General features: G+C 46.0%; 1 protein-coding gene across 5 annotated transcripts in view; it reads right to left on the bottom strand.

Moving 5' to 3' along the window:
- Window positions 1-26,836, bottom strand: part of ece2a (endothelin converting enzyme 2a) — a 216,461-nt gene that overhangs the window by 42,052 nt on the left and 147,573 nt on the right. For 3 of the 5 annotated variants that reach the window (XM_090182797.1, XM_090182798.1, XM_090182799.1), the window contains exon 4: window positions 14,988-15,044. The exons of the other annotated variants lie outside the window; for them this stretch is intronic. In XM_090182797.1, coding sequence (XP_090038923.1) covers window positions 14,988-15,044 — 57 coding nt within the window. The remainder of the gene's footprint in view (window positions 1-14,987; window positions 15,045-26,836) is intronic. 5 annotated transcript variants of the gene reach the window in all.

Genomic DNA, 26,836 nt, shown 5'->3' on the forward strand with positions numbered 1-26,836 from the left:
GGCTATAGGATACTAAAGGATGCATGATTAACCCACTGATAGCTGCAGACTTCACTGATTAAATTAACCAGGGATTAGGCTTAATGAAGGCATCAATCTACACAGAGAGAGAGCGACAGAGAGACAGAGAGAGAGAGAGAGAGAGAGAGAGAGAGAGAGAGAGAGAGAGAGAGAGAGAAAGACAGTGAGAGAGAGAGAGAGAGACAGAGAGAGAGAGAGAAAGACAGTGAGAGAGAGAGAGAGACAGAGAGAGAGAGAAAGACAGTGAGAGAGAGAGCTGAGTAGTAAACATATAGTATAGTGGATCAGTGGCCAGGACTTAGTAATCAGACACACACAGATCAGTCACATCAGAGCTGACCAAACCAAACCAAGCCACCCCACCCCACCCCACCACAACACAACACAACACAACACAGGCCAAACATGTTGATAGGACCAGAGTTTATACAGATCATGTGAGCTGGCCAGGGAAAACTAGAGGTCTTAGTTATTACAACTAAGGACAAAAAGAAAAGAAAAAAACAGGGAAAGAAAATAGTCAAATGAGTAACTCATGTATTTATTTTATGTTATTACGATGCTAACTGATATAGTTACTATGTAGCTATGCGTTATGGTATTACGATGCTAACTAATATAGTTACGATGTAGCTACAGTGCCTTGCGAAAGTATTCGGCCCCCTTGAACTTTGCGACCTTTTGCCACATTTCAGGCTTCAAACATAAAGACATAAAACTGTATTTTTTTGTGAAGAATCAACAACAAGTGGGACACAATCATGAAGTGGAACGACATTTATTGGATATTTCAAACTTTTTTAACAAATCAAAAACTGAAAAATTGGGCGTGCAAAATTATTCAGCCCCTTTACTTTCAGTGCAGCAAACTCTCTCCAGAAGTTCAGTGAGGATCTCTGAATGATCCAATGTTGACCTAAATGACTAATAATGATAAATACAATCCACCTGTGTGTAATCAAGTCTCCGTATAAATGCACCTGCACTGTGATAGTCTCAGAGGTCCGTTAAAAGCGCAGAGAGCATCATGAAGAACAAGGAACACACCAGGCAGGTCTGAGATACTGTTGTGAAGAAGTTTAAAGCCGGATTTGGATACAAAAATATTTCCCAAGCTTTAAACATCCCAAGGAGCACTGTGCAAGCGATAATATTGAAATGGAAGGAGTATCAGACCACTGCAAATCTACCAAGACCTGGCCGTCCCTCTAAACTTTCAGCTCATACAAGGAGAAGACTGGTCAGAGATGCAGCCAAGAGGCCCATGATCACTCTGGATGAACTGCAGAGATCTACAGCCGAGGTATCCATAGGACAACAATCAGTCGTATATTGCACAAATCTGGCCTTTATGGAAGAGTGGCAAGAAGAAAGCCATTTCTTAAAGATATCCATAAAAAGTGTCGTTTAAAGTTTGCCACAAGCCACCTGGGAGACACACCAAACGTGGAAGAAGGTGCTCTGGTCAGATGAAACCAAAATTGAACTTTTTGGCAACAATGCAAAACGTTATGTTTGGCGTAAAAGCAACACAGCTGAACACACCATCCCCACTGTCAAACATGGTGGTGGCAGCATCATGGTTTGGGCCTGCTTTTCTTCAGCAGGGACAGGGTAGATGGTTAAAATTGATGGGAAGATGGATGGAGCCAAATACAGGACCATTCTGGAAGAAAACCTGATGGAGTCTGCAAAAGACCTGAGACTGGGACGGAGATTTGTCTTCCAACAAGACAATGATCCAAAACATAAAGCAAAATCTACAATGGAATGGTTCAAAAATAAACATATCCAGGTGTTAGAATGGCCAAGTCAAAGTCCAGACCTGAATCCAATCGAGAATCTGTGGAAAGAACTGAAAACTGCTGTTCACAAATGCTCTCCATCCAACCTCACTGAGCTCGAGCTGTTTTGCAAGGAGGAATGGGAAAAAATGTCAGTCTCTCGATGTGCAAAACTGATAGAGACATACCCCAAGCGACTTACAGCTGTAATCGCAGCAAAAGGTGGCGCTACAAAGTATTAATTTAAGGGGGCTGAATAATTTTGCACACCCAATTTTTCAGTTTTTGATTTGTTAAAAAAGTTTGAAATATCCAATAAATGTCGTTCCTCTTCATGATTGTGCACCACTTGTTGTTGATTCTTCACAAAACAATACAGTTTTATATCTTTATGTTTGAAGCCTGAAATGTGGCAAAAGGTCGCAAAGTTCAAGGGGGCCGAATACTTTCGCAAGGCACTGTATGTGTCACTACAATGTTAGCTAATATAGTTAACAATGTAGCTACGTGTTATTAATTAATATAGTTACTATGTAGCAATGTGTTATGTTATTAACATGTAAATGAATATAGTTACTATGTAGCTACACTAAAATGTATTTAAGTGCCTGAGTTTGACCAATTAGTTTTTCTGAAAGTCAAAATGTCCTTTTCCTGATAGAATAAAAACAAAGAAAAAATATATACTTTATTTTCAAAAGTTATGTCCAAATGGCACCACAGAGTAGGAATGACCCAGCTACTGCTGTATAGACCGCCTCCCAGCTACTGCTGTATAGACCGCCTCCCAGCTACTGCTGTATAGACAGCCTCCCAGCTACTGCTGTATAGACCGCCTCCCAGCTACTGCTGTATAGACTGCCTCCCAGCTACTGCTGTATAGACTGCCTCCCAGCTACTGCTGTATAGACTGCCTCCCAGCTACTGCTGTATAGACAGCCTCCCAGCTACTGCTGTATAGACTGCCTCCCAGCTACTGCTGTATAGACTGCCTCCCAGCTACTGCTGTATAGACTGCCTCCCAGCTACTGCTGTATAGACCGCCTCCCAGCTACTGCTGTATAGACCGCCTCCCAGCTACTGCTGTATAGACCGCCTCCCAGCTACTGCTGTATAGACAGCCTCCCAGCTACTGCTGTATAGACAGCCTCCCAGCTACTGCTGTATAGACCGCCTCCCAGCTACTGCTGTATAGACAGCCTCCCAGCTACTGCTGTAAAAGACCGCCTCCCAGCTACTGCTGTAAAAGACCGCCTCCCAGCTACTGCTGTAAAAGACCGCCTCCCAGCTACTGCTGTATAGACAGCCTCCCAGCTACTGCTGTAAAAGACCGCCTCCCAGCTACTGCTGTAAAAGACCGCCTCCCAGCTACTGCTGTAAAAGACCGCCTCCCAGCTACTGCTGTATAGACAGCCTCCCAGCTACTGCTGTATAGACCGCCTCCCAGCTACTGCTGTATAGACAGCCTCCCAGCTACTGCTGTAAAAGACCGCCTCCCAGCTACTGCTGTAAAAGACCGCCTCCCAGCTACTGCTGTAAAAGACCGCCTCCCAGCTACTGCTGTATAGACAGCCTCCCAGCTACTGCTGTAAAAGACCGCCTCCCAGCTACTGCTGTATAGACCGCCTCCCAGCTACTGCTGTATAGACCGCCTCCCAGCTACTGCTGTATAGACCGCCTCCCAGCTACTGCTGTATAGACCGCCTCCCAGCTACTGCTGTATAGACCGCCTCCCAGCTACTGCTGTATAGACAGCCTCCCAGCTACTGCTGTATAGACAGCCTCCCAGCTACTGCTGTATAGACCGCCTCCCAGCTACTGCTGTATAGACCGCCTCCCAGCTACTGCTGTATAGACCGCCTCCCAGCTACTGCTGTATAGACCGCCTCCCAGCTACTGCTGTATAGACCGCCTCCCAGCTACTGCTGTATAGACCGCCTCCCAGCTACTGCTGTATAGACCGCCTCCCAGCTACTGCTGTATAGACCGCCTCCCAGCTACTGCTGTATAGACCGCCTCCCAGCTACTGCTGTATAGACTGCCTCCCAGCTACTGCTGTATAGACTGCCTTCCAGCTACTGCTGTATAGACAGCCTCCCAGCTACTGCTGTATAGACCGCCTCCCAGCTACTGCTGTATAGACCGCCTCCCAGCTACTGCTGTATAGACCGCCTCCCAGCTACTGCTGTATAGACCGCCTCCCAGCTACTGCTGTATAGACCGCCTCCCAGCTACTGCTGTATAGACTGCCTCCCAGCTACTGCTGTATAGACCGCCTCCCAGCTACTGCTGTAAAAGACCGCCTCCCAGCTACTGCTGTAAAAGACCGCCTCCCAGCTACTGCTGTATAGACAGCCTCCCAGCTACTGCTGTAAAAGACCGCCTCCCAGCTACTGCTGTATAGACCGCCTCCCAGCTACTGCTGTATAGACCGCCTCCCAGCTACTGCTGTATAGACCGCCTCCCAGCTACTGCTGTATAGACCGCCTCCCAGCTACTGCTGTATAGACCGCCTCCCAGCTACTGCTGTATAGACAGCCTCCCAGCTACTGCTGTATAGACAGCCTCCCAGCTACTGCTGTATAGACCGCCTCCCAGCTACTGCTGTATAGACCGCCTCCCAGCTACTGCTGTATAGACCGCCTCCCAGCTACTGCTGTATAGACCGCCTCCCAGCTACTGCTGTATAGACCGCCTCCCAGCTACTGCTGTATAGACCGCCTCCCAGCTACTGCTGTATAGACCGCCTCCCAGCTACTGCTGTATAGACCGCCTCCCAGCTACTGCTGTATAGACCGCCTCCCAGCTACTGCTGTATAGACTGCCTCCCAGCTACTGCTGTATAGACTGCCTTCCAGCTACTGCTGTATAGACAGCCGCCCAGCTACTGCTGTATAGACCGCCTCCCAGCTACTGCTGTATAGACCGCCTCCCAGCTACTGCTGTATAGACCGCCTCCCAGCTACTGCTGTATAGACCGCCTCCCAGCTACTGCTGTATAGACTGCCTCCCAGCTACTGCTGTATAGACCGCCTCCCAGCTACTGCTGTATAGACTGCCTCCCAGCTACTGCTGTATAGACTGCCTCCCAGCTACTGCTGTATAGACCGCCTCCCAGCTACTGCTGTATAGACTGCCTCCCAGCTACTGCTGTATAGACCGCCTCCCAGCTACTGCTGTATAGACTGCCTCCCAGCTACTGCTGTATAGACTGCCTCCCAGCTACTGCTGTATAGACCGCCTCCCAGCTACTGCTGTATAGACCGCCTCCCAGCTACTGCTGTATAGACCGCCTCAGTGGAGCTGCCTCATGTGCCCAGGCTACGCCAGCATGGGTGCATGCAATCTGCATAGACAAACATTGGCAGTAGAATGGTCTTACTGAAAAGCTCAGTGTTTTTCAATGTGGCACAGGCATAGGATGCCACCTTTCCAACAAGTCAGTTAGTCAAATTTCTGCCCTGTTAGAGCTGTCCCGGTCAACTGTAAGTGCTGTTATTGTGAATTATACAACGGGTGGGTCTAATCGTGAATGCTGATTGGTTAAAACCGCATTCCAGCCGTTGTCTATTTCATAAGTTACCACAGACTAAATCTATGACGTTGAAATAACTATTTACTCTGTTCAATTCACTGTCTCATCAGCCCAGCCAGGCAATGTTTAAACTTGATCTCCACTATAAAATGCTTCTAGACATTATCTCTCATTTCTTTTAGACTAGAATTCTGTTTTCAACAGCAGAGATTTATATAAACCTTGCTGTCTGTCTCTCCAACCTTTTCAATATTGTTTCAATATTGAATTGTGATCTTCACCGTCCCATAGAAAGTGAATGTGTCCGAAAGAGACAGAAGGCAAATTGAGCTGGTTGTCATAGCAATATACAAAACTTTTTTTTAGTTGACTGGCTAAATCGATACTTTGTTGTGAAAACTCAAATGGATGAGTGGAACATATTTAGCTAAAACAAATCCAGGTTAGCAGGCAATGTTAACCAGGTGAAATTGTGTCACTTCTCTTGCGTTCATTGCACGCAGAGTCAGTGTATATGCAACAGTTTGGGCTGCCTAATTTGCCAGAATTTTACTTAATTATGACATAACATTGAAGGTTGTGCAATGTAACAGGAATATATAGATTGATGGATGCCACCCGTTAGATAAAGTACGGAACGGTTCCGTATTTCACTGAAAGAATGAACGTCTTGTTTTCGAGATGATAGTTTCCGGATTCGGCCATTTTCCTATTTTTTTTAAACCTTTATTTAACTAGGCAAGTCAGTTAAGAACAAATTCTTATTTTCAATGACGGCCTAGGAACAGTGCCTATTCACGACCTTGTCAGCTCGGGGGTTTGAACTTGCAACCTTCCGGTTACTAGTCCAACGCTCTAACCACTAGGCTACCCTGCCGCCCCAATGACCTAAGGCTCGTATTTCTGTGCCATGTTATAACTAAGTCTATGATTTGATAGACCATCCTGACTGAGCGATGGTAGGCAGCAGCAGGCTCGTAAGCATTCATTCAAACAGCACTTTCGTGCGTTTGCCAGCAGCTGTTTATGACTTCAAGCCTATCAACTCCAGAGATTAGGCTGGTGTAACCGATGTGAAATGGCTAGCTAGTTAGCGGGGTGCGCGCTAAAAGCCTTTCAAACGTCACTTGCTCTGAGACTTGGAGTGGTTGTTCCCCTTGCTCTGCATGGGTAACGCTGCTTCGAGGATGGCTGTTGTCGTTGTGTTCCTGGTTCGAGCCCAGGGAGGAGCGAGGAGAGGGACGGAAGCTATACTGTTACACTGGCAATACTAAAGTGCCTACAAGAACATCCAATAGTCAAAGGTTAATGAAATACAAATGGTATAGAAGGAAATAGTCCTATAATTCCTATAATAACAACAACCTAAAACTTCTTACGTGGGAATATTGAAGACTGATGTTAAAAGGAACCACCAGCTTTCATATGTTCTCATGTTCTGAGCAAGGAACTGAAACGTTAGCTTTTTTACATAGCACATATTGCACTTTTACTTTCTTCTCCAACACTGTGTTTTTGCATTATTTAAACCAAATTGAACATGTTTCATTATCTACTTGAGGCCAAATTGATTTTATTGATGTATTATATTAAGTTAAAATAAGTGTTCATTCAGAATTGTTGTAATTGTCATTATTACAAATACATGTTTTTTACTTATTTTTTTAAAATCGTCCGATTAACCGGTATCGGCTTTTTTGGTCCTCCAAAGTCGCGTCCATAGATACAGAACGACTGGGTCGCGTCCATAGATACAGAACGACTGGGTCACGTCCATAGATACAGAACGACTGGGTCACTTCCATAGATATAGAACGACTGGGTCACGTCCATAGATACAGAACAAAAAGACTGAATAACTGGGTCACGTCCATAGATACAGAACAAAAAGACTGAACGACTGGGTCACGTCCATACATACAGAACGACTGGGTCACGTCCATAGATACAGAACAAAAAGACTGAACGACTGGGTCACGTCCATAGATACAGAACGGCTGGGTCACGTCCATAGATACAGAACGACTGGGTCACATCCATTAATACAGAACAAAAAGACTGAACGACTGGGTCATGTCCATAGATACAGAACAAAAAGACTGAACGACTGGGTCACGTCCATAGATACAGAACGACTGGGTCACGTCCATAGATACAGAACGGCTGGGTCACGTCCATAGATACAGAACGACTGGGTCACGGCCATAGATACAGAACGACTGGGTCACGGCCATAGATACAGAACGACTGGGTCGCGTCCATAGATACAGAACGACTGGGTCACGGCCATAGATACAGAACGACTGGGTCGCGTCCATAGATACAGAACGACTGGGTCACGGCCATAGATACAGAACGACTGGGTCGCGTCCATAGATACAGAACGACTGGGTCACGGCCATAGATACAGAACGACTGGGTCGCGTCCATAGATACAGAACGACTGGGTCACGGCCATAGATACAGAACGACTGGGTCACATCCATAGATACAGAACGACTGGGTCACGTCCATAGATACAGAACGACTGGGTCGCGTCCATAGATACAGAACGACTGGGTCACGGCCATAGATACAGAACGACTGGGTCGCGTCCATAGATACAGAACGACTGGGTCGCGTCCATAGATACAGAACGACTGGGTCACATCCATAGATACAGAACGACTGGGTCACGTCCATAGATACAGAACGACTGGGTCACGTCCATAGATACAGAACGACTGGGTCGCGTCCATAGATACAGAACGACTGGGTCACGGCCATAGATACAGAACGACTGGGTCGCGTCCATAGATACAGAACGACTGGGTCGCGTCCATAGATACAGAACGACTGGGTCACATCCATAGATACAGAACGACTGGGTCACGTCCATAGATACAGAACGACTGGGTCACGTCCATAGATACAGAACGACTGGGTCGCGTTCATAGATACAGAACGACTGGGTCACGGCCATAGATACAGAACGACTGGGTCACGTCCATAGATACAGAACGACTGGGTCACGTCGATAGATACAGAACGACTGGGTCACGTCCATAGATACAGAACGACTAGGTCACGTCCATAGATACAGAACAAAAAGACTAAACGACTGGGTCGCGTCTCAAGCAACCCCACATTTGTGTTGGGACTATATCTTGTGGAAGGATGAAATAGTAAGGATAAATGAATCAAAATAAGGTTTTCAAGGAAAATATGTCAATCATTGTTTGAATATGTTGGTAACCCGTATATAATGCCAGTGTTTGGAGGATATATTGGTATGGTTGCCAATATACCCTCCGAACACCGGCTTCTCTGGCATTATCACTTAAGTGGAAACGTCTAGGAGCAACAACGGATCAGACGCGAAGTGGTAGGCCACACAAGCTCACAGAATGGGATCATCGAGTGCTGAGGTGAGTAGGGCATAAAAATCACCTGTCCTCACTTCTGAGTTCCAAACTGCCTCTGGAAGCAACATCAGCACAATAACTGTTCATCTGGAGCTTCATAAAATGGGTTTCCATGGCCGAGCAGCTGCACACAAGCCTAAGCCTCACCATGCTCAATGCCAAGCGTCGGCTGGAGTGGTGTAAAGTTCCCCCCCATTGGACTGTTCTCCGGACTGATGAATCACGTTTCACCATCTGGTAGTCCGACAGACAAATCTGGGTTTGGAAGATGCCAGGAGAATGCTACCTGCCCCAATGCATAGTGCCTACTGTTAAGTTTGGTGGATGAGGAATAATGCTCTGGGGCTGTTTTTCATGGTTTGGATTAGGCCCCTTAGTTCCAGTGAAGGGAAATCTTAACGCTACAGCATACATTCTAGATGATTTTGTGCTTCCAACTTTGTGGAAACAGTTTAGGGAAGGCCCTTTCCTGTTTCAGCATGACAATGTCCCCGTGCACAAAGCGAGGTCCATACAGAAATGGTTTGTCGAGATCGATGTGGAAGAACTTGACTGGCCTGCATAGAGCCCTGACCCCAACCCCATCGAACACCTTCGGGAGGAATTGGAATGCCAACTGCGAGCCAGACCTAATCGCCCAACATCAATGTCCGACCTCACTAATGTTCTTCTGGCTGAATGAAAGCAATGTTCCAACATCTAGTGGAAAGTCTTCCCAGAATAGTGTAGATTGTTATAGGGACCAACACCATATTAATGCCCATTATTTTGGAATGACATGTTCGACAAGTAGGTGTCCACATACTTTTGGTCATGTGGTGTACGTATCACAGAAGCGTATGTCTGATGGCTGAGTTACCTTAACATCCTGCTTGTAGACCAAGTTATTTTCTCTCTTCTCTGTTTCTGACATCCCTTCTTCCATATTTTTCTCCTTCTGTCAGTGTTATCTCCCTCCCTCCCATCTGATGGAGAGGCTGTGTTGGAGACCAGAGGGTGTTATGTTTTACTGTGTCTGTCTGTGTGTGTGTGTGTTGTCATCCTATTATATAAGAAAAAATTCCCCCCCCCCTGGTTGTTATTTATCATAATTAAGGACTGGAGCTACAATCTGGCCCATAAACACACACACCCCAAAACAGACTGGCTGCTTTACCCAGAACCGCCTGCTGCCAAGACACACAATCTGCCATAACTGTACACACACAGCCCAAACTACACACACACAGTCCAAACTACACACACACAATCCATACTACACACACACAGCCCAAACTACACACACACACACAGCCCAAACTACACACACACAGCCCTAACGACACACACACAGCCCAAACTACACACACACAGACCAAACTACACACACACAGCCCAAACTACACACACACAGGCCAAACTACACACACACAGGCCAAACTACACACACACAGGCCAAACTACACACACACAGGCCAAACTACACACACACAGCCCAAACTACACACACACAGCCCAAACTACACACACAGCCCAAACTACACACACACAGGCCAAACTACACACACACAGCCCAAACTACACACACACAACCCAAACTACTACACACACAGGCCAAACTACACACACACAGCCCAAACTACACACACACAGCCCAAACTACACACACAGCCCAAACTACACACACACAGCCTAAACTACACACACACAGCCCAAACTACACACACACAATCCTAACTACACACACACACTGCCCAAACTACACACACACAGCCCAAACTACACACACAGAGCCCAAACTACACACACAGAGCCCAAACTACACACACACACACACACACACACACAACCCAAACTACACACACACAGCCCAAACTACACACACACAGCCCAAACTACACACACCCAGCCCAAACTACACACACACAGGCCAAACTACACACACACAACCCAAACTACTACACACACAGGCCAAACTACACACACACAGCCCAAACTACACACACACAGCCCAAACTACACACACACAGCCCAAACTACACACACACAATCCTAACTACACACACACACAGCCCAAACTACACACACAGAGCCCAAACTACACACACACACACACACACAACCCAAACTACACACACACACAACCCAAACTACACACACACAACCCAAACTACACACACACAGCCCAAACTACACACACACAACCCAAACTACACACACACAGCCCAAACTACACACACACACAGCCCAAACTACACACACACACACAGCCCAAACTACACACACACAGCCCAAAGCCTAAACGGCATTTAACATAAGTGTACACACATAACATGTTTTAAATATATGTCAGCATATCCATATTACTTGAACAGATTATACTCTATAGACTCTACAGGGGAACTCAAACTCCTGCCTCAAAGCAGTGTGGTCTGTCTAGATCCCTGTGTAAATGTGTTACGACAACAATCCCCTGGTCTAAAACTGTTTCCCAGGTAACTCTGATATAGTTACAGTGGGGCAAAAAAGTATTTAGTCAGCCACCAATTGTGCAAGTTCTCCCACTTAAAAAGATGAGAGAGGCCTGTACTTTTCATCATAGGTACTCTTCAACTATGACAGACAAAATGAGAAAAAAAATCCAGAAAATCACATTGTAGGATATTTCATGAATTTATTTGCAAATTATGGTGGAAAATAAGTATTTGGTCAATAACAAAAGTTTATCTCAATACTTTGTTTTATACCCTTTGTTGGCAATGACAGAGGTCAAACGTTTTTCTGTAAGTCTTCACAAGGTTTTCACACACTGTTGCTGGTATTTTGGCCCGTTCCTCCATGCAGATCTCCTCTAGAGCAGTGATGTTTTGGGGCTGTTGCTGGGCAACACGCACTTTCAACTCCCTCCAAAGATTTTCTATGTGGTTGAGATCTGGAGACTGGCTAGGCCACTCCAGGACCTTGAAATGCTTCTTACGAAGCCACTCCTTCGTTGCCCGGGCGGTGTGTTTGGGATCATTGTCATGCTGAAAGACCCAGCCACGTTTCATCTTCAATGCCCTTGCTGATGGAAGGAGGTTTTCACTCAAAATCTCACGATACATGGCCCCATTCATTATTTCCTTTACACGGATCAGTCGTCCTGGTCACTTTGCAGAAAAACAGCCCCAAAGCATGATGTTTCCACCCCCATTCTTCACAGTAGGTATGGTGTTCTTTGGATGCAACTCAGCATTCTTTGTCCTCCAAACACGACGAGTTGAGTTTTTACCAAAAAGTTATATATTGGTTTCATATGACCATATGACATTCTCACAATCTTCTTCTGGATCATCCAAATGCTCTCTAGCAAACTTCAGACAGGCCTGGACATGTAATGGCTTAAACAGGGGCACACGTCTGGCACTGCAGAATTTGAGTCCCTGGCGGCGTAGTGTGTTACTGATGGTAGGCTTTGTTACTTTGGTCCCAGCTCTCTGCAGGTCATTCACTAGGTCCCCCCGTGTGGTTCTGGGATTTTTGCTCACCGTTCTTGTGATCATTTTGACCCCACGGGGTGAGATCTTGCGTGGAGCCCCAGATCGAGCGAGATTATCAGTGGTCTTGTATGTCTTCCATTTCCTAATAATTGCTCCCACAGTTGATTTCTTCAAACCAAGCTGCTTACCTATTGCAGATTCAGTCTTCCCAGCCTGGTGCAGGTCTACAATTTTGTTTAAGGTGTCCTTTGACAGCTCTTTGGTCTTGGCCATAGTGGAGTTTGGAGTGTGACTGTTTGAGGTTGTGGACAGGTGTATTTTATACTGATAACAAGTTCAAACAGGTGCCATTAATACAGGTAACGAGTGGAGGACAGAGGAGCCTCTTAAAGAAGAAGTTACAGGTCTGTGAAAGCCAGAAATCTTGCTTGTTTGTAGGTGACCAAATACTTATTTTCCACCATAATTTGCAAATAAATTCATTAAAAATCCTACAATGTGATTTTCTGGATTTTTTTTCTCATTTTGTCTGTCATAGTCATAGTGTACCTATGATGAACATTTACAGGCCTCTCTCATCTTTTTAAGTGGGAGAACTTGTACAATTGGTGGCTGACTAAATACTTTTTTGCCCCACTGTATCAAGAGTTGTTTCAGGTCCTTCAGGACTTCACAGAGGAATCGGTGGAAGGAGAGATTTGAAACGAACACAGCAGCAGAAGAAAATATCTGGATTATCATATTACTGTGCAGCAATGTCCTTGAAGTGGGTCACTGCGAACAGATACACGGGATTTAACCTCGGTTGTGTGTGACGAAATCTAACTGAATACCACCAAATATAGCTCTTATTCATTTACAGTAGATATGTGTTGGTTTAGAATGTGATGGATTGACATAGGGACTTTACATTACATAGGGCTCATACTGGAGCAGTTAACAGGTTAGACATGTAGTGAAGCAGTACTTACTTCTCTGTTCTGTCTGGCTGAACATAGAACACAACCCCTCATATGACATCATCATGATATCAGATATACACAGCGTCTGGTATCATGTCTGTCTGTCTGTCTGCCTGCCTGCCTGCCTGCCTGCCTGTCCCTCAGTGTGCTGAGAGGGGTCTGTGTTGTGTGATAGATACTGGGTAGGGTAAGTTTGTTGCCCTGTGGGGCTTGGCTAGGCTGGATGCTATTGGGTTCAGTATACTCCCGACGCCCCCTCACCGTGAGAGAGGAGGAAGTTCAGATCATCTCCATAGCACACATCATATCCTTAAACCTAGTGTTGATCTCATAGCCTTAAAACTAGTGTTGAACTCAGCCTTAAACCTAGTGTTGAACTCATAGCCTTAAACCTAGTGTTGAACTCATAGCCTTAAACCTAGTGTTGAACTCAGCCTTAAACCTAGTGTTGAACTCATAGCCTTAAACCTAGTGTTGAACTCATAGCCTTAAACCTAGTGTTGAACTCATAGCCTTAAACCTAGTGTTGAACTCATAGCCTTAAACCTAGTGTTGAACTCATAGCCTTAAACCTAGTGTTGAACTCATAGCCTTAAACCTAGTGTTGAACTCATAGCCTTAAACCTAGTGTTGAACTCATAGCCTTAAACCTAGTGTTGAACTCATAGCCTTAAACCTAGTGTTGAACTCATAGCCTTAAACCTAGTGTTGAACTCATAGCCTTTAACCTAGTGTTGAACTCATAGCCTTAAACCTAGTGTTGAACTCATAGCCTTAAACCTAGTGTTGAACTCATAGCCTTAAACCTAGTGTTGAACTTATAGCCTTAAACCTAGTGTTGAACTCATAGCCTTAAACCTAGTGTTGAACTCATAGCCTTAAACCTAGTGTTGAACTTATAGTACGTCTTTAATGTTACATCCATTTCCACCCATCAATCCACCATTTTTCTTTTGGTAAACAAAAACATGTAAAAACTTTGGATGAAGACAAAGAAGGGGTGTAGAATCTCTCGGTTGAGGAAGGAAGGGGCAAGAGGGGAGAGGGGGGTAGAGACAGAGAGAGCAAATGAGTCACTCTTCCCCGAAGCATGCGCTGTCACCTAGTTTCCATGGAAACATGTTGCTATGGAAACAGGCCCTGAATGAGCGGACTCAAACCTGTTGCCATGGAAACAGGCCCCGAATGAGCAGACTCTGTAGTTGGCGGCTGACTGCAATTTTGCTGGTGTGGAAGGGAGGGGAGGGGGGGGGGGGGCTTCCTGGATAAAAAGGGATAACTAGAGAATGAGAGGAAGGGAATATAAAGTGAGAGAAAGACAGACAGAAAAAGAGAGAGTGAGGTATAGAGAAATGAGAGATAGAGAGAGGAGACAAGGTAGAGAGAAAGAGAGAGAGAAGACACAGGTATAGAGAGAGAAAGAGGGGGAAGAGAGGTAGAGAGGAGAGAGAGGTAGAGAGAAAAGAGAGAGACAGAGAGAGGTAGAGAGAGACAGAGAAGAGAGAGAAGAGGTAGAGAGAGAGAAGAGGGGTAGAGAGAGAAGAGAGGTAGAGAGAAAGAGAGAAAGAAGAGAGGTAGAGAGAGAATAGAGGTAGAGAGAAAGAGAGAAAGAAGAGAGGTAGAGAGAGAAGAGAGGTAGAGAGAAAGCGAGAGAAGAGAGGTAGAGAGAGAGAGAATGAGAGAGAAGAGAGGTAAAGAGGTAGAGAGTGAGAGACGAAAGAGGTAGAAAGGTAGAGAAAGAGAAAGTGAGGGAGGCAGAGAGGTGAAAAGAGAGCTAGAGAGAACACAGCTAAAAAAAAGAACAGCTGATTATACTGACTCACTCTGAAACAGAGATGAAGAATTCCCGTTGAGGCTGTCACTGCAAACTTCTGCTGGTCCTAAATGATACATGCACAGATACGAGTGGAGATGATGTTCACTGTGGGATCCAGAGGAAATGTCTAATGTGTGTGTGTGTGTGTGTGTGTGTGTGTGTGTGTGTGTGTGTGTGTGTGTATTCACCCATCCTTTCCTCTCTATCACTCTACCCCAGAAACACACATGACACAACTACACACACATGACACAACTACACACATACCCTATTATCAACAACACACACACACACACTATTATCAACCACACACACACACACACACCCTTTTATCAACAACACACACTATTATCAACTACACACACAATATCATCAACTACACACACACACACACACACACACACACTTTCATCAACTACACACACACACACACACACACTATTATCAACTACACACACACACTATTGTCAACTACACACACACACACAATTATCAACTACACACACTATTATCAACTACACACACTATTATCAACTACACACACAATTATCAACTACACACACTATTATCAACTACAGCAAGAAAACACCCACATCCACATCGAGGGGGGCTGCAGTGGACAAAGTGAAAAGCTTCAAGTTCCTCGGTGTACACATTACTGACACACTGTCACACAGACAGTGTGGTGAAGAAGGCGCACCAGCGCCTCTTCAACTTCAGGAGGCTGAAGAAATTCATCTTGGCCCCTAAAATCCTCATAAACTTTTACAGATGCACCATGGAGAGGATCCTGTCAGGCAACTGCAACGTCCACAACCACAGGCCTCTCCAGAGGGTGGTGTGGTCTGCCCAACGCATCATCGGGAGCACACTGCCTGCCCTCCAGGACACCTACAGCACCCGATGTCACAAGAAGGCCAAAAAGATCATCAAGGACAACAAACCACCCGAGCCACTGCCTGTTCACCCAGCTATCATCCAGAAGGCGAGGTCAGTACAGGTGCATCAAAGTTGGGACCGAGAGACTGAAAAACTGCTTATATTTCTAAGGCCATCAGATTGTTGACTTAGTCACCGTCACTAGCCGGACTCCACCCAGTACACTTCTCTGAACTTAGTCACGGTCACTAGCCGGACTCCACCCAGTACCCTTCTCTGAACTTAGTCACCGTCACTAGCCGGACTCCACTCAGTACCCTTCTCTGAACTTAGTCACGGTCACTAGCCGGACTCCACCCAGTACCCTTCTCTGAACTTAGTCACCGTCACTAGCCGGACTCCACTCAGTACCCTTCTCTGAACTTAGTCACCGTCACTAGCCGGACTCCACTCAGTACCCTTCTCTGAACTTAGTCACGGTCACTAGCCGGCCTCCACTCAGTAACCTTCTCTGAACTTAGTCACCGTCACTAGCCGGACTCCACTCAGTACCCTTCTCTGAACTTAGTCACCGTCACTAGCCGGACTCCACTCAGTACCCTTCTCTGAACTTAGTCACGGTCACTAGCCGGACTCCAACCAGTACCCTTCTCTGAACTTAGTCACCGTCACTAGCCGGACTCCACTCAGTACCCTTCTCTGAACTTAGTCACCGTCACTAGCCGGACTCCACTCAGTACCCTTCTCTGAACTTAGTCACGGTCACTAGCCGGACTCCACTCAGTACCCTTCTCTGAACTTAGTCACCGTCACTAGCCGGACTCCACCCAGTAACCTTCCCTGAACTTAGTCACGGTCACTAGCCGGACTCCACCCAGTAACCTTCTCTGAACTTAGTCACCGTCACTAGCCGGCCTCCACCCAGTAACCTTCTCTGAACTTAGTCACCGTCACTAGCCGGACTCCACCCAGTAACCTTCTCTGAACTTAGTCACCGTCACTAGCCGTGTATCACCCGGTCACTCTAACATGCATCTTAAAGACTGCTGACCATGTACATAGACAACCCTTTAATAATGGAACACTGGTCACTTCAATAATAAGGACTGGGAGACTAGTCAGGATCGAGGCAAAGATGAACAGAGAGATCCTTGATGAAAACCTGATCCAACACAATCAGGACCTCAGACTGGGGCGAATGTACACCTTCCAATAGGACAATGACTCAAAGCACACAGCCAAGACAACACAGGAGTGGCTTAGGGAAAAGTCTCTGAATGTCCTTGAGTGGCCCAGCTAGAGCCCGGACTCTCTGTACTTTGCTCTGTTCATCTTCGCCTCGATCCTGACTAGTCTCCCAGTCCCTGCCGCTGGAAAACATCCCCACAGAATGATGCTGCCACGACCATGGTTCACTGTAGGGATGGTGCCAGGTTTCCTCCAGACGTGACACTTGGTATTCCGGCCAAAGAGTTCAATCTTGGTTTCATCAGACCAGAGAATCTTGTTTATCGAGATCTGAGAGTCCTTTAGGTGCCTTTTGGCAAACTCCAAGCGGGCTGTCATGTGCCTTTTACTGAGGAGTGGCTTCCGTCTGGCCACGCTACCATAAAGGACTGATTATTTGAGTGCTGCAGAGATGGTTGTCCTTCTGGAAGGTTCTTCTACAACAGTAGAAAGACAGTAATAACAGTAGCGAGGCTATATACAGTACGCAGGCTATAAAAGTAGCGAGGCTACATACAGATACCGGTTAGTCGGGCTGATTGAGGTAGTATGTAGATATGGTTAAAGTGACTATGAATATATAATGAACAGAGAGTAGCAGTAGCGTAAAAGAGGGGTTGGTGGAACACAATGCAGATAGCCCGGTTAGCAAATGTGCGGGAGCACTGGTTGGTCGGGCCAATTGAGGTAGTATGTACATGAATGTATAGTTAAAGTGACTATGTATATATGATAAACAGAGAGTAGCAGCAGCATTAAAGGGGGGTTGGAGGGGGCACACATTGCAAATAGTCCGGGTAGCCATTTGATTACCTGTTCAGGAGTCTTATGGCTTGGGGGTAAAAACTGTTGAGAAGCCTATTTGTCCTAGACTTGGCACTCTGGTAAAGCTTGCCATGCGGTAGCAGAAATAACTGTCTATGACTTGGGTGGCTGGGGTCTTTGACAATTTCTAGGACCTTCCTCTGACACAACCTGGTATAGAGGTCCTGGATGGCAGGAAGCTTGGCCCCACTGATGTACGGGGCCATACAAACTACTCTCTGTATTGCGTTGCGGTCGGAGGCCAAGCAATTGCCGTACCAGGCCGTGATGCAACCAGTCAGGATGCTCTCGATGTTGCAGCTGTAGAACCTTTTGAGGATCTGAAGACCCATGACAAATCTTTTTAGTTTCCTGATGGGGAATAGGCTTTGTCGACTGTCACTCGACTTTCACAACTGTCTTGGTGTGTTTGGACCAGTCTAGTTTGTTGGTGATTCAAGGAACTTGAAGCTCTCAACCTGCTCCACTATAGCCCAGTCGATGAGAATGGGGGCGTGCTCGGTCCTCCTTTTCCTGTAATCCACAATCATCTCCTTAGTCTTGGTTACGTTGAGGGATAGGTTGTTATTCTGGCACCACCCGGCCAGGTCTCTGACCTCCCTATAGGTTGTCTCGTCGTTGTCGGTGATCAGGCCTGTTGTGTCGTCAGCAAACTTAATGATGGTGTTGGAGTCGTGCCTGGCCATGCAGTCGTGGGTGAACAGGGAGTACAGGAGGGGACTGAGCACGAGGGAAAGCTTTGTACGCATCTCTGTGTGTGGAGTACAGGTGATCTAGATTTCCCCCCCTCTGGTTGCACATTTAACATGTTGATAGAGATTTGGTCGAACTGATTTAAGTTTCCCTGCATTAAAGTCTCCGGCCAATAGGAGCGCCGCCTCTGGGTGAGTGATTTCCTGTTTGCTTATTTCTGTATACAGCTGACTGAGTGCGGTCTTAGTGCCAGCATCCGGCTGTGGTGGTAAATAAACAGCCACGAAAAGTATAGCTGAAAACTCTCTCGGCAAATAGTGTGGTCTGCAATTTATCACAATATACTCTACTTCATGCGAGCAAAATCTAGAGACTTCCTTAGATTTTGCGCACCAGCTGTTGTTTACAAATATGCACAGACTGCCCCCCCCCCTTGTCTTACTGGAGTGTGTTGTTCTATCTTGCTGGTGCAGCGTGTATCCCGCTAGCTGAATATCCATGTCATCATTCAGCCACGATTCCGTGAAACACAAGATGTCACCGTTTTTGATGTCCCGTTGATAGGATATTCGTGATCGTACCTCGTCTAATTTATTGTCCAATGATTGCACGTTGGGGAGTAATGTTGACAGCAGCTTTCCCACTCGCCGTTGGCGGATCCTATCGAGGCATCCCGCTCGGTGTCCTCTGTGCCTGCGTCTCTTCCTCTTGCCAATAACTGGAATGTTGGACCTGTCGGGAGTTTGGAGAATGTCCTGTGCGTCCTGCTTGGTGAAGAAAAAATCTTTGTCTAATCCGAGGTGAGTGATCGCTGTCCTGATATCCAGAAGCTCTTTGTCTAATCCAAGGTGAGTGATCGCTGTCCTGATATCCAGAAGCTCTTTGTGTAATCCGAGGTGAGTGATCGCTGTCCTGATATCCAGATGCTCTTTGTGTCATTCGAGGTGAGTGATCTCTGTCCTGATATCCAGAAGCTCTTTGTGTAATCCGAGGTGAGTGATCGCTGTCCTGATATCCAGAAGCTCTTTGTGTAATCCGAGGTGAATGATCTCTGTCCTGATATCCAGAAGCGCTTTGTCTAATCCGAGGTGAGTGATCGCTGTCCTGATATCCAGAAGCTCTTTGTCTAATCCGAGGTGAGTGATCGCTGTCCTGATATCCAGAAACTCTTTGTGTAATCCGAGGTGAGTGATCTCTGTCCTGATATCCAGAAGCTCTTTGTCTAATCCGAGGTGAGTGACCGCTGTCCTGATATCCAGAAGCTCTTAGTCTAATCCGAGGTGAGTGATCGCTGTCCTGATATACAGAAGCTCTTTTCTGCTGTAAGATACGGTTGCAGAAACATTACGTACAAAATAAGGTACAAATAACACGAAAACCCCCACATAATAGCACAATTGGTTGGACGCCCGTAAAACTGCTGCCATTTCTTCCGGCGCCATTTTATATCCAATGCTGCAGACATTCAATGCTGCAGACATTTTTTGGTACCCTTCTCCCATCTCCACAGAGGAACAACTACACACCACAGTAACAACTACACACCTCAGTAACAACAACTACACACCACAGTAACAACAACTACACACCCTAGTAACAACAACAACACACCCTAGTAACAACAACTACACACGCCAGTAACAACAACTACACACCCTAGTAACAACAACTACACACCCTAGTAACAACAACTACACACCCTAGTAACAACTACACACGCCAGTAACAACAACTACACACCCCAGTAGCAACAACTACACACCACAGTAACAACAACTACACACCACAGTAACAACAACTACACACCCTAGTAACAACAACTACACACCCTAGTAACAGCAACTACACACGCCAGTAACAACAACTACACACGCCAGTAACAACAACTACACACCACAGTAACAACTACACACCACAGTAACAACAACTACACACCCCAGTAACAACAACTACACACCACAGTAACAGCAACTACACACCCCAGTAACAACAACTACACACCACAGTAATAGCAACTACACACCCCAGTAACAACAACTACACACCCCAGTAACAACAACTACACACCACAGTACCCGCTCCTATTATGAGGGGAGGAGAGGCAGCAGGATTAGGGCTGTTAGTCTCATATAGAATCCAGAAAATGGGCCTCCTCATTCAAGTCAATGATGACATAATGGGTGGACTGAGGGCCATGGCATGAGTTGACCAGTCAAATTGTCAGGGTTAGAGGTTCTATATCTACTGTTAGTCCCAGCTGACTGAAGGTGGACTCCATGGGCAAGGGAAGGTCCCTGAACAGGACAGACGGCAGAGGGGAACAGCCTCATTCAAATTCCACTCAGTCCTCCGACGGCTGACTTTGTACAGCAAACATGACATAACCACGCTATTATCCTGATGGCTGCATGGGTCCGCCACGCTGGAGGGAGACGTGATTGGGTGTGTGTGTGTGTGTGTGTGTGTGTGTGTAGAAAGCTTCTCTGACTGCAGGGGGTTACGTAAATCTCTTCACCAAGCGATCAGCAAGAAGAGCCAATCCTGCTTTAAAACACACACACACAAACCAAGATAGAGTGTGTGTGTGTGTTTGTGAATAAGAGAAAGTGACAAAAAACATCCTTAGTCTCCCCAATAGCTAGCAGACAGACACTACCCAAGTCAATGCGGAATAAACCAATGGTAGAGCTGCTTTTGAAGATTCGGTCTCTTCTCCCTCTTCTCTCTACCTCTCGTCTCTCTCTAGTTAAACCTGGATGAAGGGTTGAGGAATGGCCTGCTTGGTTTTATATAAAATCCTTTAATTAGCCTGGGCCTTCTCCGATTCATCACACCCACCAAAGCAGCGCATGGGACACTTTAGGAGAAGAGGAGAGAGAGAGACAGGAGAAGAGGGGAGAGAGAGGAGAAGAGGAGAGGGAGAGACAGGAGTAGAAGGGAGAGAGAGAAGAGGAGAGGGAGAGAAAGGAGAAGAGGGGAGAGAGAGAGAAGAGAAATGGGGAGAGAGAGGGAGGGAGGTGAAGAGGAGAGGGAGAGACAGGAGAAGAGGGGAGAGAGAGGAGAAGAGGAGAGGGAGAGAAAGGAGAAGAGGGGAGAGAGAGAGAGAAGAGAAATGGGGAGAGAGAGGGAGGGAGGAGAAGAGGGGAGAGAGGAGGAGGAAAGAGGGAGAAGAGGGGAGAGAAATGGAGGAGAAGAGGGGAGACGGAGGAGAAGAGGGGAGACGGAGGAGAAGAGGGGAGAGGGAGGAGAAGAGGGGAGAGAGAAGAAGAAGAGGAGAGAGGGAGGAGAAGAGGAGAGGGAGGAGAAGAGGAAAGAGGGAGGAGAAGAGGGGAGAGGGAGGAGAAGAGGGGAGAGAGAAGAAGAAGAGGAGAGAGAGAGGAGAAGAGGAGAGGGAGGAGAGAGGGAGGAGAAGAGGAGAGGGAGGAGAAGTAGGGCGAGAGAAAAGGGAGAAGATGAGATGAGAGAACGATGGGAAGAGTGGGGGCAAGAGAGGGGAGGTGAGAGAAGGAGAGAGGGATGAAAGGCAGGAGGGAAAGAGGGACGAAAGGGTGGAGGGTAGGAATAAAAAAGGAAAGAGAAAGAGAGGGAAGAAAAGAACAGTGGGGTATAGGGAAAGAAAGGGACGGAAATCTGAGAGCAAGACGATAAAGAAAGAGGGAGAAGAGAAGGAGGATAGAGGAGAGGAGAAGAGAGGAGAAGAGAGAGGAGAAGAGAGGAGAAGAGAGGAGGAGAGGAGAAGAGAGGAGAAGAGAGGAGAAGAGAGGAGGATATAGGAGAAGAGAGGAGAGAGGAAGGATAGAGGAGAAGAGAGGAGAAGAGAGGAGGATAGAGGAGAAGAGAGGAGGAGAGGAGAAGAGAGGAGAGGAGAAGAGAGGAGGAGGAGAAGGAGGAGAGGAGAAGAGAGGAGAGAGGAAGGATAGAGGAGAAGAGAGGAGGAGAGGAGAAGAGAGGAGAAGAGAAGGAGGAGGGGAGAAGAGAGGAGAGGAAGGATAGAGGAGAAGAGAGGAGAAGAGGATATAGGATAAGAGAGGAGGAGAGGAGAAGAGAGGAGGAGGAGAAGAGAGGAGGAGGATAAGAGAGGAGAGAGGAAGGTTAGAGGATAAGAGAGGAGGAGTAGAAGAGAGGAGGAGAGAGGATAAGAAGGGAGGAGAGAGGAGAAGAGAGGAGAGAGGAAGGATTGAGGATAAGAGAGGAGGAGATAGGAGAAAGTAGAAGAGAGAGGAAGAGAGAGGAAGGATAGAGGATAAGAGAAGAGGAGATAGAAGAAGGGAGGAGGAGAAAGGAGAAGAAAGGAGGAGAGAGGAGAAGGAAGGAGGGGAGAGAGGAAGGATAGAGGAGAAGGGAGAGTACAGGGTATCTATCAGGGAGACACAGTAACCGTGATGTTGTCGTTTTGAGGGAACTTCATAAAAGGTTCGTAATGACTTTGCTGGATGGAACATGGTTGGCGTTGGCAGACTGGTAATAGGACGAGGTGATTCAATTAACTGATTGGACGGGTTACACAACCCCGACTGGCCAATCAACTCCAGTGGGCTAGAGAAATTTAAAGGAAAGGCTATGCTGACACAAAGTCCTACAGTACACAGTCATTTACATCGATCCATTATGAAAACTGGCAGGTTATTCATGTTTTATGTAATACTGATGAGGCATTGTAAATCCACAACAAACACTAAACATTGAATCTATACAGCGAAACCTGCTATATTCAATACTGTAATCATATAAAATGCAATTCATAGGCCAGAATCTGAACTGACACCATAAACCATAGCAATCGGCATTGACACCATTTATCGCCAAACACGAGTATTACTCATTCAGTGTGTGTCTGTTACCAACAGTATGCCGTCATCCCCCAGCAGCATATGGCTGAATTATGCATCAGTCAGTGTTGCAGTATAGACAGCCAGGCTGGGAGATGACAGCTACATATTCATACATCATGGAGCTGTGTTGTAGGGAAGGTGTTTATCACACTGCTCCACTCTAAGAGCTACTAACAGGCTGGCAGACAGGCTGCAAGCCCTTTCACTCTCTCATATGTCCCTCCACACCCCCCTCTCTCTCCTCGTGCCTCTTTCCACAGCCCTCTATCCTCATCTTTCCCCTTAATCTCTCTCCCTAGCTCAGAATTTGTTTCTCCCTTCCTCATCCTCTTCTCTCCCTCCCCCTCATCACTGTGTGTGTGTGTGTGTGTGTGTGTGTGGCTGCGAGTTGTAGTGGCCAGCTGTTCGGCCTTGAAATCTCTGCACATCTGCCAGATTGGTTTGGCCTGAAGTGAAGGGCATTCACCACGCTGTGTCGAAGTGGGGGAGGGGTGGGAACAGAGGAGAGAGGGAGGGAAAAGGAGAGGGGAGAAAAGGAGAGAGGGAGGGAAAAGGAGAGGGGAGAAAAGGAGAGAGGGAGGGAAAAGGAGAGAGGGAGGGAAAAGGAGAGGGGAGAAAAGGAGAGAGGGAGGGAAAAGGAGAGGGGAGAAAAGGAGAGAGGGGGAGAAAAGGAGAGAGGGAGGGAAAAGGAGAGGGGAGAAAAAGAGAGAGGGGGAGAAAAGGAGAGAGGGAGGGAAAAGGAGAGGGGAGGGAAAAGGAGAGAGGGAGAGAAAAGGAGAGGGGAGAAAAGGAGAGAGGGGGAGAAAAGGAGAGAGGGAGGGAAAATGAGAGGGGAGGGAAAAGGAGAGAGGAAGGGAAAAGGAGAGAGGGAGAAAAGGAGAGAGGGGGAGAAAAGGAGAGAGGGAGGGAAAATGAGAGGGGAGGGAAAAGGAGAGAGGGAGGGAAAAGGAGAGGGGAGAAAAGGAGAGAGGGGAGAAAAGGAGAGAGGGAGGGAAAAGGAGAGAAGAAGGGAAAATGAGAGGGGAGGGAAAAGGAGAGGGGAGAAAAGGGAAAAGGAGAGAGGGAGGGAACAGGAGAGGGGAGGGAAAAGGAGAGAGGACGGGAAAAGGAGAGGGGAGAAAAGGAGAGAGGGGGAGAAAAGGAGAGAGGGAGGGAAAATGAGAGGGGAGGGAAAAGGAGAGAGGGAGGGAAAAGGAGAGGGGAGAAAAGGAGAGAGGGGGAGAAAAGGAGAGAGGGAGGGAAAAGGAGAGAAGAAGGGAAAATGAGAGGGGAGGGAAAAGGAGAGGGGAGAAAAGGAGAGGGGGAGAAAAGGAGAGAGGGAGGGAAAAGGAGAGGGGAGAAAAGGAGAGAGGGGGAGAAAAGGAGAGAGGGAGGGAAAAGGAGAGAGGGAGGGAAAAGGAGAGAGGGAGGGAAAAGGAGAGGGGAGGGAAAAGGAGAGAGGGAGGGAAAAGGAGAGAGGGAGGGAAAAGGAGAGAGGAGAAAAGGAGAGAGGGGGAGAAAAGGAGAGAGGCTTAGTTAGAAGGTAAAAGAAAAGAAAAATGCCTAACTGAACTGGTTAAAGAGGAGAGGTCAGGAAGAGATGGAGAGAAGGTAAAAGAACAGAAGGATGCCTAACTGAACTGGTTAAAGAGGAGAGGTCAGGAAGAGATGGAGAGAAGGTAAAAGAGATGACAGTTTAAAAAAAGAGGTGGACTTGGCTTTGGCGGCACCTAGGCTTTTAAACAAGAGAGACTAAAACCAGGTCAACAGGAGAAGGGCTTATAGGGAGGTCTGAATAACAAACACTGGGATGCACTGATAAAGGCTTTAACACTCATCATTTATAATATTAACAGCTTTCCTGTCTGCAGAAATACAGTAATAATCAGTCTGCAGTAATACAGTTATAATCAGTCTGCAGTAATACAGTAATAATCAGTCTGCAGTGATAGTAATACAGTAATAATCAGTCTGCAGTGATAGTAACACAGCAATAATCAGTCTGCAGTGATAGTAATACAGTAATAATCAGTCTGCAGTGATAGTAACACAGTAATAATCAGTCTTCAGTAATAATCAGTCGGCAGTAATACAGTAATAATCAGTCTGCAGTAATACAGTAATAACCAGTCTGCAGTAATACAGTAATAATCAGTCTGCAGTAATACAGTAATAATCAGTCGGCAGTAATACAGTAATAATCAGTCGTCAGCAATACAGTAATAATCAGTCTTCAGTAATACAGTAATAATCAGTCTGCAGTAATACAGTAATAATTAGTCTGCAGTAATACAGTAATAATCCGTCGGCTGTAATACAGTAATAATCAGTCTGCAGTAATACAGTAATAATCAGTCTGCAGTAATACAGTAATAATTAGTCGGCAGTAATACAGTAATAATCAGTCTTCAGTAATACAGTAATAATCAGTCTGCATTAATACAGTAATGATCAGTCTGCAGTAATACAGTAATAATCAGTCTTCAGTAATAATCAGTCTGCAGTAATACAGTAATAGTCAGTCTGCAGTAATACAGTAATAATCAGTCTGCAGTAATACAGCAATAATCAGTCTGCAGTGATAGTAATACGGTAATAATCAGTCTGCAGTGATAGTAATACAGTAATAATCAGTCTGCAGTGATAGTAATACAGCAATAATCAGTCTGCAGTGATAGTAATACAGTAATAATCAGTCTGCAGTAATAGTAATACAGTAATAATCAGTCTGCAGTAATACAGTAATAATCAGTCTGCAGTAATACAGTAATAATCAGTCGGCAGTAATACAGTAATAATCAGTCTGCAGAAATACAGTAATAATCAGTCTGCAGAAATACAGTAATAATCAGTCTGCAGTAATACAGTAATAATCAGTTTGCAGAAATACAGTAATAATCAGTCTGCAGTAATACAGTAATAATCAGTCTGCAGTGATAGTAATACGGTAATAATCAGTCGGCAGTAATACAGTAATAATCAGTCGGCAGTAATACAGTAATAATCAGTTGGCAGTAATACAGTAATAATCAGTCTTCAGTAATACAGTAATAATCAGTCTGCAGTAATACAGTAATAATCCGTCGGCAGTAATACAGTAATAATCCGTCGGCAGTAATACAGTAATAATCAGTCTGCAGTAATACAGTAATAATCAGTCGGCAGTAATACAGTAATAATCAGTCTTCAGTAATACAGTAATAATCAGTCGGCAGTAATACAGTAATAATCAGTCTGCAGTAATACAGTAATAACCAGTCTGCAGTAATACAGTAATAATCAGTCGGCAGTAATACAGTAATAATCAGTCTGCAGTAATACAGTAATAATCAGTCGGCAGTAATACAGTAATAATCATTCTGCAGTAATACAGTAATAATCTGTCGGCAGTAATACAGTAATAATCAGTCTGCAGTAATAC

Source organism: Oncorhynchus mykiss, chromosome 8, assembly GCF_057628025.1.
Source record: "Oncorhynchus mykiss isolate SJ-2025 chromosome 8, ASM5762802v1, whole genome shotgun sequence".
In the NCBI taxonomy this organism is placed as follows: Eukaryota; Metazoa; Chordata; class Actinopteri; order Salmoniformes; family Salmonidae; genus Oncorhynchus; species Oncorhynchus mykiss.